Source organism: Nycticebus coucang, chromosome 14 (assembly GCF_027406575.1).
Source record: "Nycticebus coucang isolate mNycCou1 chromosome 14, mNycCou1.pri, whole genome shotgun sequence".
Classification (NCBI taxonomy): domain Eukaryota; kingdom Metazoa; phylum Chordata; class Mammalia; order Primates; family Lorisidae; genus Nycticebus; species Nycticebus coucang.
In genome coordinates, this window is record NC_069793.1 from 8928034 (window position 1) to 8946704 (window position 18671).

Here is an 18671-nt window from a genome sequence, read left to right on the forward strand (position 1 = left end):
TTCAGCCCCAGGGAAAGGGGCCAGTGTGCTAGGAGCTTGGCTAGTTTGTGGAGGGGGTTACAAGCCAGCAAATGGGTTCGGGATCGGAGGCCTTCCCAGCACCTTGTGCTATCTGGAGGCTCCGCCCTGCCCCACCTGGCTTTGGGGCTGACCACAGAGCTGCAGGCCTAGGACAATGGGGAGCAGTAAAAGGAGAGGTGGTGGCATTGTAATGGTGGGAGTATGGGGAGGTGATGGTGGGGAGAGATGGTGGTCTGCGCACCTGGGAAGTAGGGAGTTCTTTCCTAGATTCTGGGAGAGGTGTCTGGGAGCTCTGACTCCCCAATGGGAGCAATGAGGCAGGGGAACTCGGTTTGGGGCTGGAGGGTGGGCAGGAGCAGGAGTGCAGGTTCTAGTCCTGGGAAGGCCAGGGCTCTGAGCAGGACCGTCTGTCCCATAGGATGGCGGAGGAGATCATCACACCGGTATACTGCACTGGGGTATCAGCACAAGTGCAGAAGCAGCGGGCCAAGGAGCTGGGCCTGGGCCGGCACGAGAATGCCATCAAGTATATGGGCCAGGATTATGAGCAACTGCGGGCTCGGTGCCTGCAGAGTGGAGCCCTCTTCCGCGATGAGGCCTTCCCCCCAGTGCCTCAGAGCCTAGGATTCAAGGACTTGGGTCCCAACTCCTCTAAGACCTATGGCATCAAGTGGAAGCGTCCAACGGTGAGGGGGGCCAGCCTAGATGGGACTCACCTGACCCCTGACCCTGAGGGGGTGAGGAATAGAGATGGGACTGTAGGTCCCTGGTGGGGAGTGAGGTCTGGGATGGGTGGGTACCAGTTTCTGGGAGAAACTGGCATAGGGACAGGACTCTGGGTTTCTTGTAGGAGCTGCTGTCAAACCCCCAGTTCATTGTGGATGGAGCTACCCGCACAGACATCTGCCAGGGAGCGCTGGGTAGGCCCCTTCAGGTGGAGTTTTGAGTGTTTTTTCCATGGTAGTTCCCTATTCCTGTTCCTTTGGGCTCTGCCCCAACTCTTCCCTCCTGCAAGCCCAGACAGGCTCTGGCTGTCAGCACCGGGGCTGGTTTGCCCAGATTCCTGGGCCTTTTCTGTAAGCTGAGTAAAGTTGACAAGTGCTTGGGTCTTCTTCAAGCATGAGCACCCACGGGTACCACCCCAGAGACAGATTGGTAGAGCAGGCTGATATGGGTCCCTTTCATCTCAGGGGACTGTTGGCTCCTGGCTGCCATCGCCTCCCTCACCCTGAACGACACCCTCCTGCACCGAGTGGTTCCACACGGCCAGAGCTTCCAGAATGGCTATGCTGGCATCTTCCATTTCCAGGTGAAGGGGGAGGAAGGGTAGCAGGCACTGGGGGAGATGTGGAAGGGTGACCCACAGCACTCTGAAGTGCAGGTGGCCCAGGGCCACACCTTGCGAGGGCCAGCCCTCCCTGTAGAAGGTATTTGACCTCTCAGTGCCATCTTGAGTCTGTCATGTGTGAAACAGTTGGGCAGGTATTTCAGCCGGCAGTTTTCCTGGGTGGTTGTACATATGGGGTAGAAAGTAGTTGGAAGGGTAGAAAGACTTCTGTGTTATATCCTATAGGACAAATTTTCTTATTCCCTGGGGTCTCAGTTTCCCCATCTGAAAAAGGAGTGTTCCACTGGGGCAAACAGATCACCACATGTGACCCTTGCCACCTGTCAGTCCTGCCATCCCCCAACTCCTGACAGCCCAGCAGAAAGTCTATTTACACCAGCTTTTCCTAACATTGTTTGCACGCAGGGCCTATTTTTCAAGTCACGCAAATTCATTCTCGATGAGCTAGTGTTGGTAGAGGCATACCCCAGCAACCCTGGATGAGATCTTCTAGGCTTGGTGGCCCCTAGCCCTGTCTGGAGAGTTCTTGGGTATCCTTCTTTCTGCCTAGTCAGGGATCCCCTTATCCCACTCTGTACCCCACCTTGCATGGGAGGAGGTAGATTACAGGACTCACAGTGTGGATCCATTTTTGCCAAGAGGCCTCCTAGGGTCTAGTCTACAGGAGCCTCATCACCCATTTCCCCTCTTCCCCTCCGCCTCCAATCTGCTCCTCTCTGGCGTCAACACCCACCCCCCTTCACAACAGCAACCTGTGCCCTTTGGGTCCCTGCCTCAGCCTCAGCTTGCCTTCATTGTTCTGGCCTCACCTCCTCCAATGCTGTCTGGAGCCCATGGTCTCTTCTGGGTGTAGATGCCCTGAGCCTGGCTCCCCATTCCTTCTCTGGGAAATCTGACCCTCAGGGCATCTCTGAAGCGAACCCTGTGATTGCAAGAGTTCACCTCCAGCCCTGCCCATCTTATGGTTGAAGGATCTGGATGCCACATTTTCTTTTCTTTTTTCTTCAGAATCAAAACAACGTGGATTTAATTTTCATTTTGTTGTCAATGTTAATCAACAAATAAATGTAGAACCCTAGGCACAAGATTGTTTCTTAAAGTGTAATGTAAACTACTTGTCTACAGGATGCCACATTTTCATTCCACATCCAGTGACATGCTTATCCCCCTAAGTCCCAGAACTCAGGCCTAGAATGGTTAGGGAAGAGGTAGAGGGCAGGGCTTAAAAGGGGGCTAGTTCATGGAGAGCCTAGCCTTGGTTTGTGCTGCGCTAAAGGACTTTTTACCTGTGTGCTCAGTGAGGAAGGTACTACTGCTGCTTTTTATGGATAGGGAAACTGAGGCTCAGAGAGGATAATTTGCTCAGGATCATGTGTCTAGTTTACTTCAGGGGCAAAGGAAAGGTCCTCAGCCCTATAAAGGTTTGCTGAAAACTCAACTCACAAAAGGAGATTGGCTTGGCGCCTATAGCTCAGCAGCTAGGGGACCAGCCACATACACCAGAGCTGGTGGGTTCGAACCTAGCCTGGGCCTGCCAAACAACAATGACAATTACAACAAAAAAGCTGGGCATTGTGGTGGGTGCCTGTAGTCCAGCTACTTGTGAGGCTGAGGCAAGAGAATTGATTAAGCCCAAGAGTTTGAGGTTGCTGTGAGCTGTGACACCATGGCACTCTACTCAGGGTGACATAGTGAAACTCTGTCTCAGAAAAAAAGGGGGGGGGATTAATAAGAGCAGTGGTATATAAATTTATTAACATAGATGGAGGGGGAATCACAGACCGAGTACTCCAACCCTCCAATGGGATATAGAAAAAATGGAAGCTTGAACGTGGCCCCAAACAGGTTATGGTGGCAAGACAGGTTATGGGGGGATGGGAGGGAAGGGGAGGCCTGCAAAGGTGGTCTTTCTGTGTAGATGAAACCTCACAGGTAGCAGCCCCCAGCCATGATGAATGTTTCTTTCAGGCCTTTAAAGTTGTCGGACTCAGTAAATCTTTCCTAGAGCTCAAAAAGGGAGGGCCTCAGAGAAAACCTGGCTATGTCAATGCAGATTTTCTCTACAGATGCAAATCTCCCCCACAAAAGGCACAGGGCTACTTCTGTTCCCAAGCCTTCTGAACAACCATCTCAAAATATGTACATTTTGGGGTGAAATATGCTGATTTATTTCAACACCTAGATACATGTATGTAGTATATATCCAGTATACATATATTTAGTACACATGTATCTAATATATGTGATCTGGTATACGTGTATCTCAGGTATAGCTAGTATACGTGATGATTCAGTATATGTGTATCTCGTATATATACCGTAGTATAAGCGATGATTTAATATATGTGCCTCTCACGTATATCTAGTATACATGTGATCTAACATACAGGCATTTAGTGTGTATCTAGAGTAACATATTGAGTAAGTTGTAAGGGTGGAGCTCAGGCCTGGAAGATCCCAAGGCAGGTGCTCACTGTGCCCCCTCCCCCACAGCTGTGGCAATTCGGGGAGTGGGTAGATGTGGTTGTGGATGACCTGCTGCCCATCAAGGACGGGAAGCTGGTGTTCGTGCACTCTGCTGAGGGCAACGAGTTCTGGAGCGCCCTGCTCGAGAAGGCCTATGCTAAGTGAGTAGGGGCCCCAGGGACAGTGCCAGCCTACCTTGTGGGTGAGGGCTCCTGACCCTATTATCAGGTCCTATTTGATGCCAGAGCACTGATCTGTGGCTGCCCACAGGGTAAATGGCAGCTACGAGGCCCTGTCAGGGGGCAGCACCTCAGAGGGCTTCGAGGACTTTACAGGAGGAGTCACTGAGTGGTATGAGCTGCGCAAAGCACCCAGTGACCTCTACCAGATCATCCTCAAGGCACTGGAGCGAGGCTCCCTGATGGGCTGCTCCATTGATGTGAGTGCACCCAGCCCCAACTCTGGTACCCTGCAACCCTGGTATTGTGACCTGTCTTGTCTTCCAGTGGTTCCCTCTCCCCAACCTAGCCCTAGCCTCACCTTCCATGTCCATACCTGGCACCACTCCCTGCTCCTTCCCTCAAAACCTCAAACCTTAACATTCCCTAGGCTTGATTTTCTGGCTACCCACTTTGTCCTTCTCATTCCTATCATTTTGCCCCATGCCCACCCTTCACTGTTCCTCAATTCCCACACCTCATCTCCAGGCCTCTTTCATCTTTGATCTTCAACTTGACCCCAACATCACTAACCTCAGCCCCCATTCTCATCCCTGACTGGCTGTATCCTGACCTCACATCTCTCTATGGGAGGCCCTCTGTAGGACATGTGGCTCTGGGGGCTGTGCTTGGCCATATGTGTATACATGTGTGTGTTTGCATAGGTCTGGCCAGCCTTGGCCAGTAGTAGTGTCAGTGGAAGTAGGAGTGCCGGTGATCTCTCCACCCCCGGGGCAGTGTTGGTGGAGTGGCTAGGCTGCACCCTGCCTCCCCCGGCAAGGCGCAGCATCTATATGTGGGAGCAATAGACTAGATGGCTAAATGGAGTCAGGGTCCCTGCCTGCCACTCCCAGCAGCTGTTACATGTGCAGGTGGGAACATCCAAGACCCATGAGTGCTTGGGGCTCTTCTGTTGTGGGGAGGGGGCTGACCACAAAGCTTGTGTCTTTTTTACAGATCTCCAGTGTTCTAGACATGGAGGCGATCACCTTTAAGAAGCTGGTGAAGGGCCACGCCTACTCTGTGACCGGGGCCAAGCAGGTACTGCCTTGGGTGGGGTCTCCCCTACAGGGTAGCTCCTGCCTCCTTGCCTGTCCACATCTCTCTGGCATCTGACCAGGGCTGGGGAGCCCCTGGCTCCTCCTACGGCCTCCTGCAGCCTCTTTATCTCTCTCCTTGGGACACCCAACTTGAGATGCTTATCATGTCCTGCCCTGATTGGCTGTAGTTCATGTGCACAGCTATAAATTCCTGGAGCATAGGCTTCACGTGGGTGCTAAGCAGGGCTCAGAGAGAGTGCGGTGGTACGGGAGGTGAGCCAGGAAGGGGTATTGATGTGCATGCCAGAAGCTGGTGCTGATGGGGGCTCTGGGGAACAGGTGAACTACCGGGGACAGATGATGAACCTGATCCGGATGCGGAATCCCTGGGGCGAGGTGGAGTGGACAGGAGCCTGGAGCGATGGGTGAGGGACAGGGCACTGGCCCGGGAGGCTTGGGAAAACTCTTAGTTGCCCCTGACACTTCTGCCCAGGCTAGACTCAGGATTGAGCAGAAGGGCCCGTCTTCATGCTACTGGGTCTGGGGGACTGCTCTGACAGAGCTCAGACTGTGTGGGCCCCTGTGCCCAGCCTTCAGTTTTCCTCAAGGCATCCAACTGGCCCTGATAAGACATGGAACTGAAATCTCAGGGCTTGACCTTGAAGAAGACTTCTGACCTGGGCTGGAGTAGACAGGCCAGAGTAGACAGGCCCCAGGTACAGTGGCCAGGCAGATCAGTGCCCACCAGCCCTGGCAATAGCCTGCTCCCCACAGCTCCTCAGAGTGGAACAACGTGGACCCTTATGAACGAGAGCAGCTCCGGGTCAAGATGGAGGATGGGGAGTTCTGGTGAGTGGCCTCTTCCTCAGTCCAGCCTCTCCTGGGGCCTCTACCTTCCCCTCAGTCCCTATGAACCCAGCCCAGGTGGCATCCCTCCATGCTCTGACTGGGGCTGTGACTCACCTCTGCACTTTGACACTCAGGATGTCATTCCGAGACTTCCTGCGTGAGTTCACCCGCCTGGAGATCTGCAACCTGACGCCCGATGCACTCAAGAGCCGGTCACTGCGCAATTGGAACACTGTGCTGTACGAGGGCACCTGGCGGCGGGGCAGCACCGCGGGGGGCTGCCGGAACTACCCAGGTGACTGAGCCTGTGGGCTCTAGGGCATTGAGGCTGGGCCTTGCTGCTTCCCAGTTGGGGTCTCTGGCAAGGCACGCCACCCCTCTAAGTCTCTTTCCTCGCTTTTTAAGATAAAGGTGTCAGGCTGATCTCTTGAATTTGCTTTGAGGAGTAAAACATTAAATGTCCTTATAAATTCTAAACAACTGCATTTCACCCACCATGCTGGAGCTTGAGCCCTTCCCTCCTGGCCACCACCTTCCATCTTCTGACACCTTTTCCATGGGCTTCTAGATCCATTCAGCTGACTCAAACAACCTTTTCTTCCACCTTAGCTCAACCCTGCCCTCTGGTACACCAGAGCTGTCTTGCTTTGCAAACGTCCACACTCTGATCCCTACCTGGGACCTTTTTAGCTTCCATACTCCAATACCCCTCAGCCTCATGGAACCCAGGCTTTTACACTGTCCTTCACCTCCTATCTTGCCTTCTCTCCTTACCTAGGTTAGAGTCATCATTTTAATCTTGTCTGTACAAACTCTCTCAGTCTCCTGGCTCCTCTCTCCTTCTCTGCTCCTGTCACCTGGGACAACAATCCTAGGTGAACCCAGCTCTCCACCAGCTTGGAAACCATTAAATGTGGCAGGAGAGAAATCACAAATGAGACTGCATTTTTCCAATAACTTCATAGACACAAATCTCAAATGAGCGCTTTGCATGCTCTCCAGCAATTCCACTACTTGCCACGGAATGTTCCCATTGTCTCTTTAACCTCCCTCCACTATTATTCTCACCTTCAGACCTGGCCTTGCACTTTATTGAAAAGATAGAGCTCAGCTGGGTATGGTGGCTCACACCTGTAATCGTTCTACTCTGGGAGGCTGAGGCAGGAGGATTGCTTCAGCTCAGGAATTTGAGACCAGTCTGAGCAAGAGCAAGACCCAGTCTCTACTAAAAATAGAAAATTAGGTATAGTGGCATATGTTTGTATTCTCAGCTACTTAGGAGGCTGAGGCAGGAGGATCACTTGGACCCAGAAGTTGGAGGTTGCAGTGATCTAGAGGCTAGGTTGCACTCAAGCCTGGGCAACAAAATGAGACTGTCTCAAAAAAACAAAAAAAAAGACACCACCTCATATTCCCATCTCCAAATCCCTCAGCCTTGTCTACATCTGTTCTGGTCCTCACTGCCTCCCCACCTGTGACAGAGACAAAACTGTCCTTGCTCACAGGATCTTCCTACCTCTCAAAGCATTTGCTCCTTCATCCATCATCGCTTTCTCCTATGTCGTTACAAAAAATCCTCAGTCTTCAAATGAAGCAATCCTCTCTTGACCCCACTTTCCTACCCATTTCTTTACTCCCCTTCAAAGCAAAATTTCTTAAGACTTACCACCCCCTGTGTCCTTTCTCCCCTCAGGTTCATTGTTTAAACCTTGCCAGACCAGCTGTATCCCTACCATTCTATGGAAACTGCCCTTTTCGAGATCACCTATGGCTTTGGCTTTGCCAGGCCTCTGGGCCTCTGTCCTTCTGTCCTGCACACTCCAACAGTTCTCAGCATGGCTCATTGCCCTCTGTTCTGAAGCATTCTTCTCCCTCGTAGGGATCCAATTTCAGTTTCTCCCCAAATAAATAACCAGTAAGTACTTCCCTTCCTCACTGCCCTGTAGTGTCAGTTTGTTAATTCTGAGTCTGTTCTGTTCTGGACTCACCATTCTGTCCTTTGGTCTGTCTTTCTGCCAATAACACATCGATTCAATTGCTGTAGATTTATAAGAAGTCCTGCAGAGTAAATACCTTCTCCAAGAGTCTCTTAGCTGTCCTTGCCTTTTGTTTTTCCATATGAATTTTAGAATCAGTTTACCAAGTTCTATGAAAAATCACTGAAATTTTAATTTGGAATTGCATGAAATCTGTAGACTAATTTGTGGAGAATTGACATTTTTACAATTTTAAGTCTTATCCAAGAATGTGGTATATCTATTTATTTTGGTCTTTAATGTTTTTTACTAGAATTATATCATTTTCAGCATAAAGGGTTTATATAGCACAATTTTACATTCCCACTAGCAATGTATGAGGATTCCAATTTTTCCACATCCTCTCTAACACTTGTTATTGCCTATTTTTTTTATTATAGCCATCCTAGTGTGTGAAGTGTTACTTCATTGAAGGTTTTGGGGCTTGGGGGGATTCTTTTTTTAATCTCTCTTCAATTTTATTTGGGGTCAGGGTACTTATTTAGGTTTTGATTTACATTTCCCTAATGACTAATGATATTGAGCATCTTTTTAGTATTATTATTATTATTAAATCATAGCTGTGTACATTAATGCAATCATGGGGCACCATACACTGGTTTTATAGACCATTTGACATATTTTCATCACACTGGTTAACATAGCCTTCCTGGCATTTTCTTAGTTACTGTGTTAAGACATTTATATTCTACATTTAGTAAGTTTCACATTTACCCTTGTAAGTGTGATCCCACCAATCGATATTGAGCATCTTATTGTGTATGTGTGTTGGCTATTTGTATATCTTCTTTGGAGTGTCTAGTCAAATATTTTGCCCTTTTTTTTCTTTCTTTGCAGTTTTTGGCCAGGCTTGAACCCACCATCTCCAACACATGAGACCAGCACCCCACTCCTTTGAGATACAGGCGCTGCCCAATTTTGCCCATTTTTATATTGATTTTTTTTTTCATTATCGAGTTGTAAGTGTTCTTTATATATTCTAGGTTTGCAACATTAAAGTTAAAAACTTCTGTGCGCAAAGTAGGATTTATTCTTCTACTGCATAGAAGTTTTTAACTTTGATGTTGCTCAATTTATGTATTTTTTATATTGTTGTTGGTCATGATTTTGGTTGGTGTCATAGCTAAGAATCCATTGCCAAAGGCAAGGTCATGAAAATTTATCCCTATGTCTTCTTCTAAGAATGTTATGATTTTAGCTCTTGCATTCAGATTTTTGGTTCATTTTGACTTAATTTTTGTACATTAAGTCCATGAAGTAAGGGTTAAACTTAATTATCTTCTGTGTGGAAATCCAATGGTCCCAACATCATCTCTTGAAAAGAGCTATTCTTTTCTCATTGAATGTTCTTGGCACCCATTGTCAAATAATCAATTGGCCATAGATGTATGGGTTTATTTCTGGACTCTCAGTTCTATTCTTTTGGCCTATGTATCCATCCTTAGGCTAGTACCACACCATTTTTGTTGGTTGGTTTGTTTGCTTGCTTGCTTGTTTTTTAAAAAAGAGGTAGAGTCTACCCTGTCTCCTTGGCTTGGTAAGAGAGCAGTGGCTTGATCATACCTCATTGCAGCCACCAAATCCTGGGCTCAAGTGATCCTTCTGCCTCAGCCACCTGAGTAGCTGGGGCTATAAGCACACACCAGCATGCCCAGCTTATTTTTTTTTTTTTTTTCTTTTTGAGATAGAATCTCATTTTGTCGCCCTTGGTAGGGTGCCATGGCCTCATGGCTCATAGCAACCTCAAACTCTCCAGCTCAAGCAAGCAATCCTGTTGCTTCAGTTTTTCGTTTTTAGTAGAGACCAGTTCTTACTTTTGCTCAGGCTGATCTCAAACTCCTGAGATCAAGCGATCCACCTGCCTTGGCCTCCCAGAGTGCTAGGATTACAGGCATGAGCCACCGCATCTGGCCTAAATTTTTAAATTTTTTTGTACAGACAGGATTTTGCTGTATTGCCCAGGCTTATCTTGAACTCCTGTCCTCAAGGGATTCTCCTGGCTCAGCCTCCCAGAGTGTTGGGATTACAGGCATGAGCCACTGTACTCAGCCCACACTGCTTTGATTATGTAGTTTTATAGTAACTTTTTAAATTGGGAAGTGTGACTCCTCCAACTTTGTTCTTTTTCAAGATTGTTTTGGCTTGTAGGCCTCTTACAATATTAATTTGAAGATCAGCTTTTCCACTCTGAGAAGAAGAGAGCTGGAATTTTGATAGTAATTTTATTAACTCTGTAGATCATTTTGAGTAGTATTGAGGTATTAATTACATCAAGTTACTCAATCCATGAACATAGACTGTCCTTTTTTGTAGTTTTTGGTATATAAGTCACCTTCCTCATTGAATTTGTTTATTTTATTCCTTTGGATGCTGTTGTACAGGAATTTTTTGTTTGTTTTGTTTTGTTTTTTAGATAGTTTCACTGTGTTGCCCTCGGTAGAGTACCATGGTGTCACAGCTCACAGCAACCTCAAACTCTTGGGCTTGAGCAATTCTCTTGCCTCAGCCTTCCAAGTAGCTTGATCTACAGGCGCCCGCCACAACGCCCGGCAATTTTTTTTGTTGTAATTGTCATTGTTGTTTGGCAGGCCCAGGCTGGGTTCGAACTCACCAGCCCCGGTATATGTGGCTATCGCCTTAGCCACTGAGCTACAGGCACTGAGCCTGTACAGGAATTATTTTTCTTAATTTTGTTTTCAGATTGTTTATTGCTGGCGTATAGAAATACAACAGACTTTCGTGTCTTGATCTTGTAACCCACAACTTTGCTGAACTCACTTATTAGCTCTGGTAACTTTCTTGTGGATTCTTCATGATTCTCTTACATAAAATATCATATAATATGTGAACAGAGATAGTTTTACTTCTTCCTGTCCAATTTGTGTGTCTTTCATTTCTTTTTCTTGCTTGTCCTAGCTAGAACTTCCACTACTATGCTGAATAGCGGTGACATAAGTGGGTATCTTGTTCCTGATCCTAGGGAGAAATCTTTCTTTCACCAGTGAGCATGATATTAACTGTGGGTTTTTCATAAATGCTCCTTATCATGTTAGGAAGTTCTCATCTATTGTTAACTTTCTGATTTTTTTTTTTAATCATGAAAGGATGTACTTTTTCTGTCTTAATTGAGATAGATGATCATGTGGAGTTTCTCCCCTTCATTCCATTGATGTGATGTATGACATTGATTTTCTTTTGTTGAACTACCGTTGCACTCCTGGGATAAATCCTACATTATTGTGGTGTATATTCCTTTTAATATACTGTTGGATTTGGTTTGCTAGCATTTTTTGGAGGATTTTTTGCATCTATGTTCATAAGTGATATTGACCTATAATTTTCTCATGATGTCTTTGTTTAGCTTTGGTATTAAGGTAATGTTGGCCTTATAGAATAAGACAGAAAGTGTTCCCTCATCTTTACTTTTTTGGAAGAGTTTGAGAAGAGATGGGTTCCTGGGCTTTTCTTTGTTGAGAGTTTTTCATTATTGATTCAATCTCTTTGTTATTATAGATCTATTGAGATTTTCTATTTTTCTTAAGTCAGTTTTAGTGATTTATTTCTTTCTAGGACTTTTTCCATTTCATCTAGGTTATCTACTTTGTTATCATATAGTTGTTCATAGTAGTTCCTTATAATTCTTTTATTTTTGATAGATTGGTAATGATGTCCTTCTTTTATTACTGATTTTAGTAATTTGAGTCTTTTTTCCTGTTCAGTATGGCTAAAGGCTTTCAATTTTTTTGTTTTATTTTGTTTGCTTTTTGAGACAGTGTCTCACTTTGTCACCCTGGCTAGAGTGCAATGGCATGATCATAGTTCACTGCAGCCTCCAACTCCTGGGCTCAAGCAATCCTCCTGCCTCAGCCTCCCAAGTAGCTGGGACTAGAGGACTTACCACCACACCGAACCAATTTTTAAATTTTCTGTAGAAAGCAAGTCTCACTATATTACTCAAGCTGTTCTCAAACTCCTGGCCTCAAACGATTGTCCTCCCTTTGCCTCCTAGATGTTAGGATGATAGATATGAGCCACAGTACCCAGCTTTTGTCAGTTTGTTGAGCTTTTCAAACAAGCAACTGTTGGTTTTATTGATTTTTTTCCCTATTGTTCTCTATTCTCTATTTTATTTATTTGGACTTTAATCTTTTTTCTTTCTTTCTTTTTTTTTTTTTACAGAGTCTTATTATGTCACCCTCAGTAGAGTGCCGTAGCGTCACAGCTCACAAAAACCTCAAACTCTTGGACTTAAGTGATTCTTTTGCCTCGGCCTCCCAAGTAGCTGGGATTACAGGTGCCTGCCACAATGCCTGGCTATTTTTTGTTGCAGTTGTCATTGTTGTTTGGCTGGCCCAGGCCGGGTTCTAACCAGCCAGCTCCAGTGTATGTGGCTGATGCCCTAGCTGCTGAGCTACCGGTGCCGAGCCTGGACTTTAATCTTTATTGTTTCCTTTCTTCTGCTTGCTTTGATTTTGATTTACCCTTTTTCTAGCTTCTTAAGGTGGAAGGTTAAGTTATTGGTTTGACTTCTCTTTTTTTTAATATACACACATATAAAAAAAATAATAAAAATAAATAAAAAAATAAAAAATATATATATACACACATAGTATTTTCATTATTATTCTATGTGATTTCTCATTTCTATTACCATGTCCTTTTGCTAAACTTGATTTTTAGAAGTGTGTGGGATTTATTTATTTATTTATTTTAAGATAGAGTCTCTATTGCCCAGGTTAGAGTGCCATGGCATCAGCCTAGCTTACAGCAACCTCAAACTCCTAGGTTCAACCAATCCTTTTGCCTCAGCCTCCCAAGTAGTTGGGATTAGTGGTGCCCTGATAATTTTTCTATTTCTAGTAGAGGCAAAGGCTGGCTCTTGGTCAGGCTGATCTTGAATTCCTGAGCTTTCCACCTCATTTTTCCAGAGTACCAGGATTACAGGTGTGAGCCACCACACCCAGTTAGAAGTGTGGTTTTTAAAACTTCTAAACATATGGGGTATTTTCCCCCTAGTTTAAAAAAAATTATTTCTATTTTAATTTCCTTCTAGTCAGAAAATATGGTCTATATGAAATCAAAGCTTTAAAATGAACAGAAGCTGGCACTATGATCTAGCTTGTGGTGAGTTTTTATAAAGGTTCATGTGTTCTTGAAATACTGGCTAATACTCACATTGTGATTATATGCGAAGCACTCTTCTAAATATTAAACATGATAATGTGCTTAACTCTCACACTGATCCTATGAGTTAGATACCGTTAATATCACAGATAAGGAAACTGAAGCACTGAGCAGTTAAGCAGTTTGCCAGAGTCACTGATTTATTTAGTGGGAGAGCAGGGATTTGAATCCAGGCAGGGAGATCCTGGAGTCTGTTCTCTTCACCCATACACTATCTTCTAAGTATTAGGCAGAATGTTTTATAATTGTCCATTTTATCAAACTTATGTATTATTTTGTGTGGGTAATCTATCAATTGCTGGAAGAGGGATAAAATCTCAGACCATCCTTATGATTTTGCCAATTTCTCTCTGTATTTCTATCAGTCATTTTTCTTTATTTTGAGCTGTGGTATTTGCTTCAAGTTTAGAATTGTTGGCTCGGTGCCTATAGCTCCATGGTTAGGGCACCGGCCACATACAGCAGGGATGGTGGGTTCGAACCCGGCCCAGGGCTGCTAAACAACAATGACAACTACAACAAAAAATAGCAGGCATTGTGGTGGGTGCCTGTAGTCCCAGCCACTTGAGAGGCTGAGGCAAGAGAATCACTTAAGCCCAGGAGTTTGAGGTTGCTGTGAGCTGTGACACCATGGCACTCTATCGAGGGTGACATACTGAGACTCTGTCTCAAAAAAAAAGTTTAGAATTGTTGTAAGCTTCTAGTGAATTAAAAATTTTAAAAAATATCTAGGGATAACTTTCATTTCTAATAATTCATTTTACTTTTTTTTTTTGGCTAGCATTTTTATGTCTTTCTATGCTCTTTGATGTCTAATCTTTCCACAGCTCAATGTTCTGTTATTTCTTATAAATAACATATAGCTGGCTTTTTAATAATCCAGCTTGAAAATTTTGTCTTTTGGGCTTGGCACCCGTAGCACAGTGGTTATGGCACCAGCCACATACACCAAGTGTGGTGGGTTCGAACCTGGCCCAGGTCTGCTAAACAACAATGACAACTGCAACAAAAAATAGCCAGGCGTTGTGGCGGGTGCCTATTGTCCCAGCTACTTGGGAGGTTGAGGCAAGAGAATCGCTTAAGCCCAAGAGTTTGAGGTTGCTATGAGCTGTGAAGCCACAGCACTCTACTGAGGGTGACATAGTGAGACTCTGCCTCAAAAAAAAAAAGATTTTGTCTTTTGACTAGAGAGTTTAGTTCATTTATACTATAATGATTAATGATATATTTGTAATTATTTCAGCTGACTTAATGTGTTTGCTTATTTTCTGCTTGTCTCTCTTGTCATCCTGCTTTTTGTATTGATTTTTTTCTTTTCTGTCTACTAGATTTTTCCTCTATGAGTTTGAAAGATACAAGAGTTTGTTTCATACATGCTAAAGTTTGTTGATCGGTATCCTTACCCTCTTCCTGAACCTTAGAATATTTAATTTTGATCACACCTTCCTTTTGTTCATTATGCTATCATTAGCCACCATTTTAATTCTAAACAGTTTTTTTCTTGCCATAATTAAACATCATCATTATTTGACCACCTGCCTCTGCCTCCCAGAGTGCTAGAATTACAGACATGAACCACCACACCTAGCCTTGTATTTCTTTTAACAGAGGTCTGTTGGTGATAAACTTTCTCAGCATTTGTTTTAAATTCCTTTATAATGTGCTGCTGCTTCTTCTTTTTTTCCTTCTTGAGACAGAATCATACAGTGCTGTAATGTCATAGCTCACAGCAACCTCCAACTCTTGGGCTCAAGAGATCCGCTTGCCTCAGCCCCCCAAGTAGCTGGGACCACAGGCACCTGCCACCACACCCAGCTAGTTTTTCTACTTTTAGTAGAGGTGGCATCTCACTCTTGCTCAGGCTGGTCTTGAACTCGTGAGCCCAAGTGATCCACCTGTCTCAGTCTCTCAGAGTGCTGGGATTACAGGCAAGCTACTACACCCAGCATGTGTGCTTATTCTTAACAATTCTCTGGATATAGAATTCTGGACTGACATTATTTTCAGCCCATCAAAGATACTATTATTCTTTGTTTTGCTTCTGTTATTGCCTTTTTTTTTTTTGTAGAGACATTCTCACCCTGTTCCCCTTGGTAGAGTGCTGTGCCATCACAGCTCACAGCAACCTCTAGCTCCTGGGCCCAGGCGATTCTCTTGCCTCAGCCTCCCCAGCAGCAGGGACCACAGGCACCCGCCACAAGGCCCGGCTTTTGTTGCAGTTTGGCCGGGGCCGGGCTTGAACCCACCACCGTCGGTATATGGGGTTAGCGCCCAACTCATTGAGCCACAGGTGCTGCCCTGCTTCTATTATTGCTATGTGTGGGTCCAGAGTCTTCTACCCTGCTTTCTTCAAAAATTTTTTAAAAATTTTTCTTTCATATTCCATGAATTCACCATGATGTGTAGAGGTATAGATTACTTTTCTTTCTTTTTTTTTTTTTTTTTTTTGTGATTTTTTGGCCGGGGCTGGGTTTGAACCCGCCACCTCCGGCATATGGGACCAGCGCCCTACTCCTTGAGCCATAGGCGCCGCCCAAGGTATAGATTACTTTTCATTCTTCTTTGGATTTGTTGAGGTTCCTAGATCTGAATTGATGTCTCTCAACAACCTAGAACATTTTTAGCCAAGACCTTTTAGAATATCACCTCCTCCCCACTCTTTTTCTTCCCCTTTTGAAATTCCAATTAAATGTAAGATGTACCTTCTCACTCCATCTTCTCTCTAACCTTGCTTTTAAATTTTCTGTCTCAGCTCCTTTCTCAATTCACTGATTTTCCTTTTGGCTGCATCAAATCTTTGGTTTAGTTCTTCTGAGTGTTTAATTTCAATTAATTTGTTTTTTTTCTGGAAGTTTTTTTTTTATTGTTGGGGATTCATTGAGGGTACAAGAATACAGGTTTTCTGGAAGTTTTAATGGATCTTTTCAAATCTGTTCATTCTTGCTCATATTTTCAAACTTTTCTTTTTTTTTTTTTTTCAGACAGAGTCACCCTTGGTAGAGTGCCTTGGGGTCACAGCTCACAGCAACCTCAAACTCATGGGCTTAAGCGATTCTTTTACCTCAGCTTCCCAAATAGCTGGGACTACAGGCGCCTGCCACAATGCTCGCCTATTTTTAGAGATGAGGTCTCGCTCTGGCTCAGGCTGGTCTCAGGAAATTCACCACCAGCCTCAGCCTTCCAGAGTGCTAGGATTACATGTGTGACCACCACACCCGGCCTTATTAATTTATTTCTTTAAACACAATAAGTATAGTCTTATCTGAGGTCTTGGTTTGTCAGTCTTTGTCTATTGTGGCTATGGGTGCTCAGTCATAGTGCCTTGTTTCCTTGTGAGATCTCTGCCTTATTTGGCCTGGAAGTTTATCTATGGAGTTGTTTTGAGTCCTTAGATGGAGTTCTAGAGTGTTACTGTCAGTTATCTGGGATGCCACCAACCCAGGTTGAACCCTTCTAAACTAAGTTATTTCATTAATGTTTCCTTGACCTCACAGGCAGTATGAATTAAAACTGAAGGGTCATGTGAAGGCTGCTTTATGTTCATTTCTTTTCTTCTTCCCAGTGGGTTTTCTTTTTCTTTTTTCTTTTTTTTTTTTTGCAGTTCTTGGCCGGGGCTGGGTTTGAACCCATCACCTCCGGCATATGGGGCTGGTGACCTACTCCTTTGAGCCACAGGCGCCGCCCATATTTTTCTTTCATACTTAACTGCTGGCATTCCTTATGAGAGTTCCAGTTTTATTGCCAGAATCTCCTATTGGATTCGCTCCTTCCAGTAGATCCTGGACTTTATCTTCTGTCCCTAATCTCAGGGCTCAGGGTATTTGAGGGTGGACAGAAATCCTTTGCCATTATTTATTTGCAGAATTCCTTGTTTCTATTTTTTAAAATACATCTTTTTTGTGATTTAATACAAATATCATACAATCCATTCATGTAAAGTGTATATATCAGTGGCTTTTAGTATATTTCCAGAGTTTTGCAACCATCCTGACCATCAATTTTGTTTCATTATCCTGAAAACAAACCTGTACCCCTTGGTCATCACTTGCCATCCCCTGGCAATCATATATGGTTCTTTGTGACTGGCTTTTCTCAATTAGCATAATGTTTTCCCAGTTCATTCGTATTGTAGCATGTGTTAGTACTTTGTCCCTTTTTTTTTTTTTTTGAGACAGAGCCTCAAGCTGTTGCCCTGGGTAGAGTGCCGTGGCATCACAGCTCCACAACAACCTCCAACTCCTGGGCTCAAGTGATTCTCCTTCCTCTGCCTGCCAAGTAGCTGGGACTACAGGCACCCGCCACAACACCTGGCTATTTTTTGGTTGCAGCCATCATTGTTGTTTGACAGGCCCCAGCTGGATTCGAACCCACCAGCTCAGGTGTATGTGGCTGGCACCTTAGCCGCTTGAGCCACAGGCACCGAGCCAACTTTGTCCCTTTTTATTGCCAATAACATTCCATTGTTTGGATATACACTTTGTGTATTCATTTATCAGCTGATGGATAATTGGGTTGTTTCTGCCATTTAGCTATTATAAATAATGCTGCTATGAACATTCATGGACAAGTTTTGCATGGACATATATTTTAATTTTGGTTGAGTATTTACGTAGGAGTGGAATTGCTGGGTTAAATGTTAGCTCTATGTGTAACCTCTTCTCTGAAGTGGCTGCACCATTTTATATTTTCACCAGAAGTGTGTAAGATTTTGATTCCTCTACATCCTCGGCAAGACTTATCTTTTTTTTTTCCCCCCCTTGGCAAAACAGTTTTAATGCTTTCTATTATTACTACACTTGTACAAAAAGTTTTAAATTCTCACCACTGTCAATTCTTTAATGTCTTAAGAGGATATGCTCAAAAAGAATTCCAAACCACATACTTCACAAAAGGAAATTTTTCTTGTAAGTAAAAAAGTTGCACAATCAATTTTCTTTTGTGTTTTACCTGTAGTAAGGTGTATTTCTGCATTGCATTTAATCTAACAACCTAAGAGCAGACTTGGGTTCATTATATTTCATTCTTCCGTACCTAACTTTTATATTTCAAGACTGATCTCTGCCTTTTGCCACTTAAGGAGGGTCTTCCTAATACGGGTTTTGACTGAACTATTACTTCAGATTTATTTAAAATTCAAAAATTCTTTAAGACTCAATCCAGTAAAAAAAGCATGAACTCTATGAATAATCTTCAAAGAATGAAGGATGACACGAACAAATACTATTTTTACTACAGTTTAAAGCCTACAGAAGGCCACACTAGAGAAAACTTAACACATCAGATCCTTAACTAGGCAGAAGCAGCACTGATGTGGGCTATGGAAAGAACTCTGAAGTTCCCCCACTAGTAATATGTTTGACTTTGGATAAAAGTTACTAGCTTGTTTTCTCACCTGAGAAATAATATGGTTGGACTTACATGATTTCTAAGGTAGTTTAAATTTTTGATTCTATGAAGAACTTGTTATCCTGCTAACCTACATTTCAAGATGACTTATTTTAAAATACTT

The 18671-nt window shown here is 44.2% G+C and overlaps 2 protein-coding genes across 4 annotated transcripts in view; one reads left to right on the plus strand and one right to left on the minus strand.

Annotated features, from left to right (window-relative positions):
* Positions 1-18671, minus strand: part of FAU (FAU ubiquitin like and ribosomal protein S30 fusion) — an 86548-nt gene that overhangs the window by 57673 nt on the left and 10204 nt on the right. The gene's annotated exons all lie outside the window — the stretch shown is intronic.
* Positions 1-18671, plus strand: part of CAPN1 (calpain 1) — a 28601-nt gene that overhangs the window by 933 nt on the left and 8997 nt on the right. For all 3 annotated transcript variants that reach the window (XM_053561011.1, XM_053561012.1, XM_053561010.1), the window contains exons 2-10: positions 440-707; positions 872-941; positions 1212-1330; positions 3863-3996; positions 4106-4274; positions 5011-5094; positions 5433-5518; positions 5868-5942; positions 6077-6237. In XM_053561011.1, coding sequence (XP_053416986.1) covers positions 441-707; positions 872-941; positions 1212-1330; positions 3863-3996; positions 4106-4274; positions 5011-5094; positions 5433-5518; positions 5868-5942; positions 6077-6237 — 1165 coding nt within the window. In that variant the 5' untranslated portion in view covers position 440. The remainder of the gene's footprint in view (positions 1-439; positions 708-871; positions 942-1211; positions 1331-3862; positions 3997-4105; positions 4275-5010; positions 5095-5432; positions 5519-5867; positions 5943-6076; positions 6238-18671) is intronic.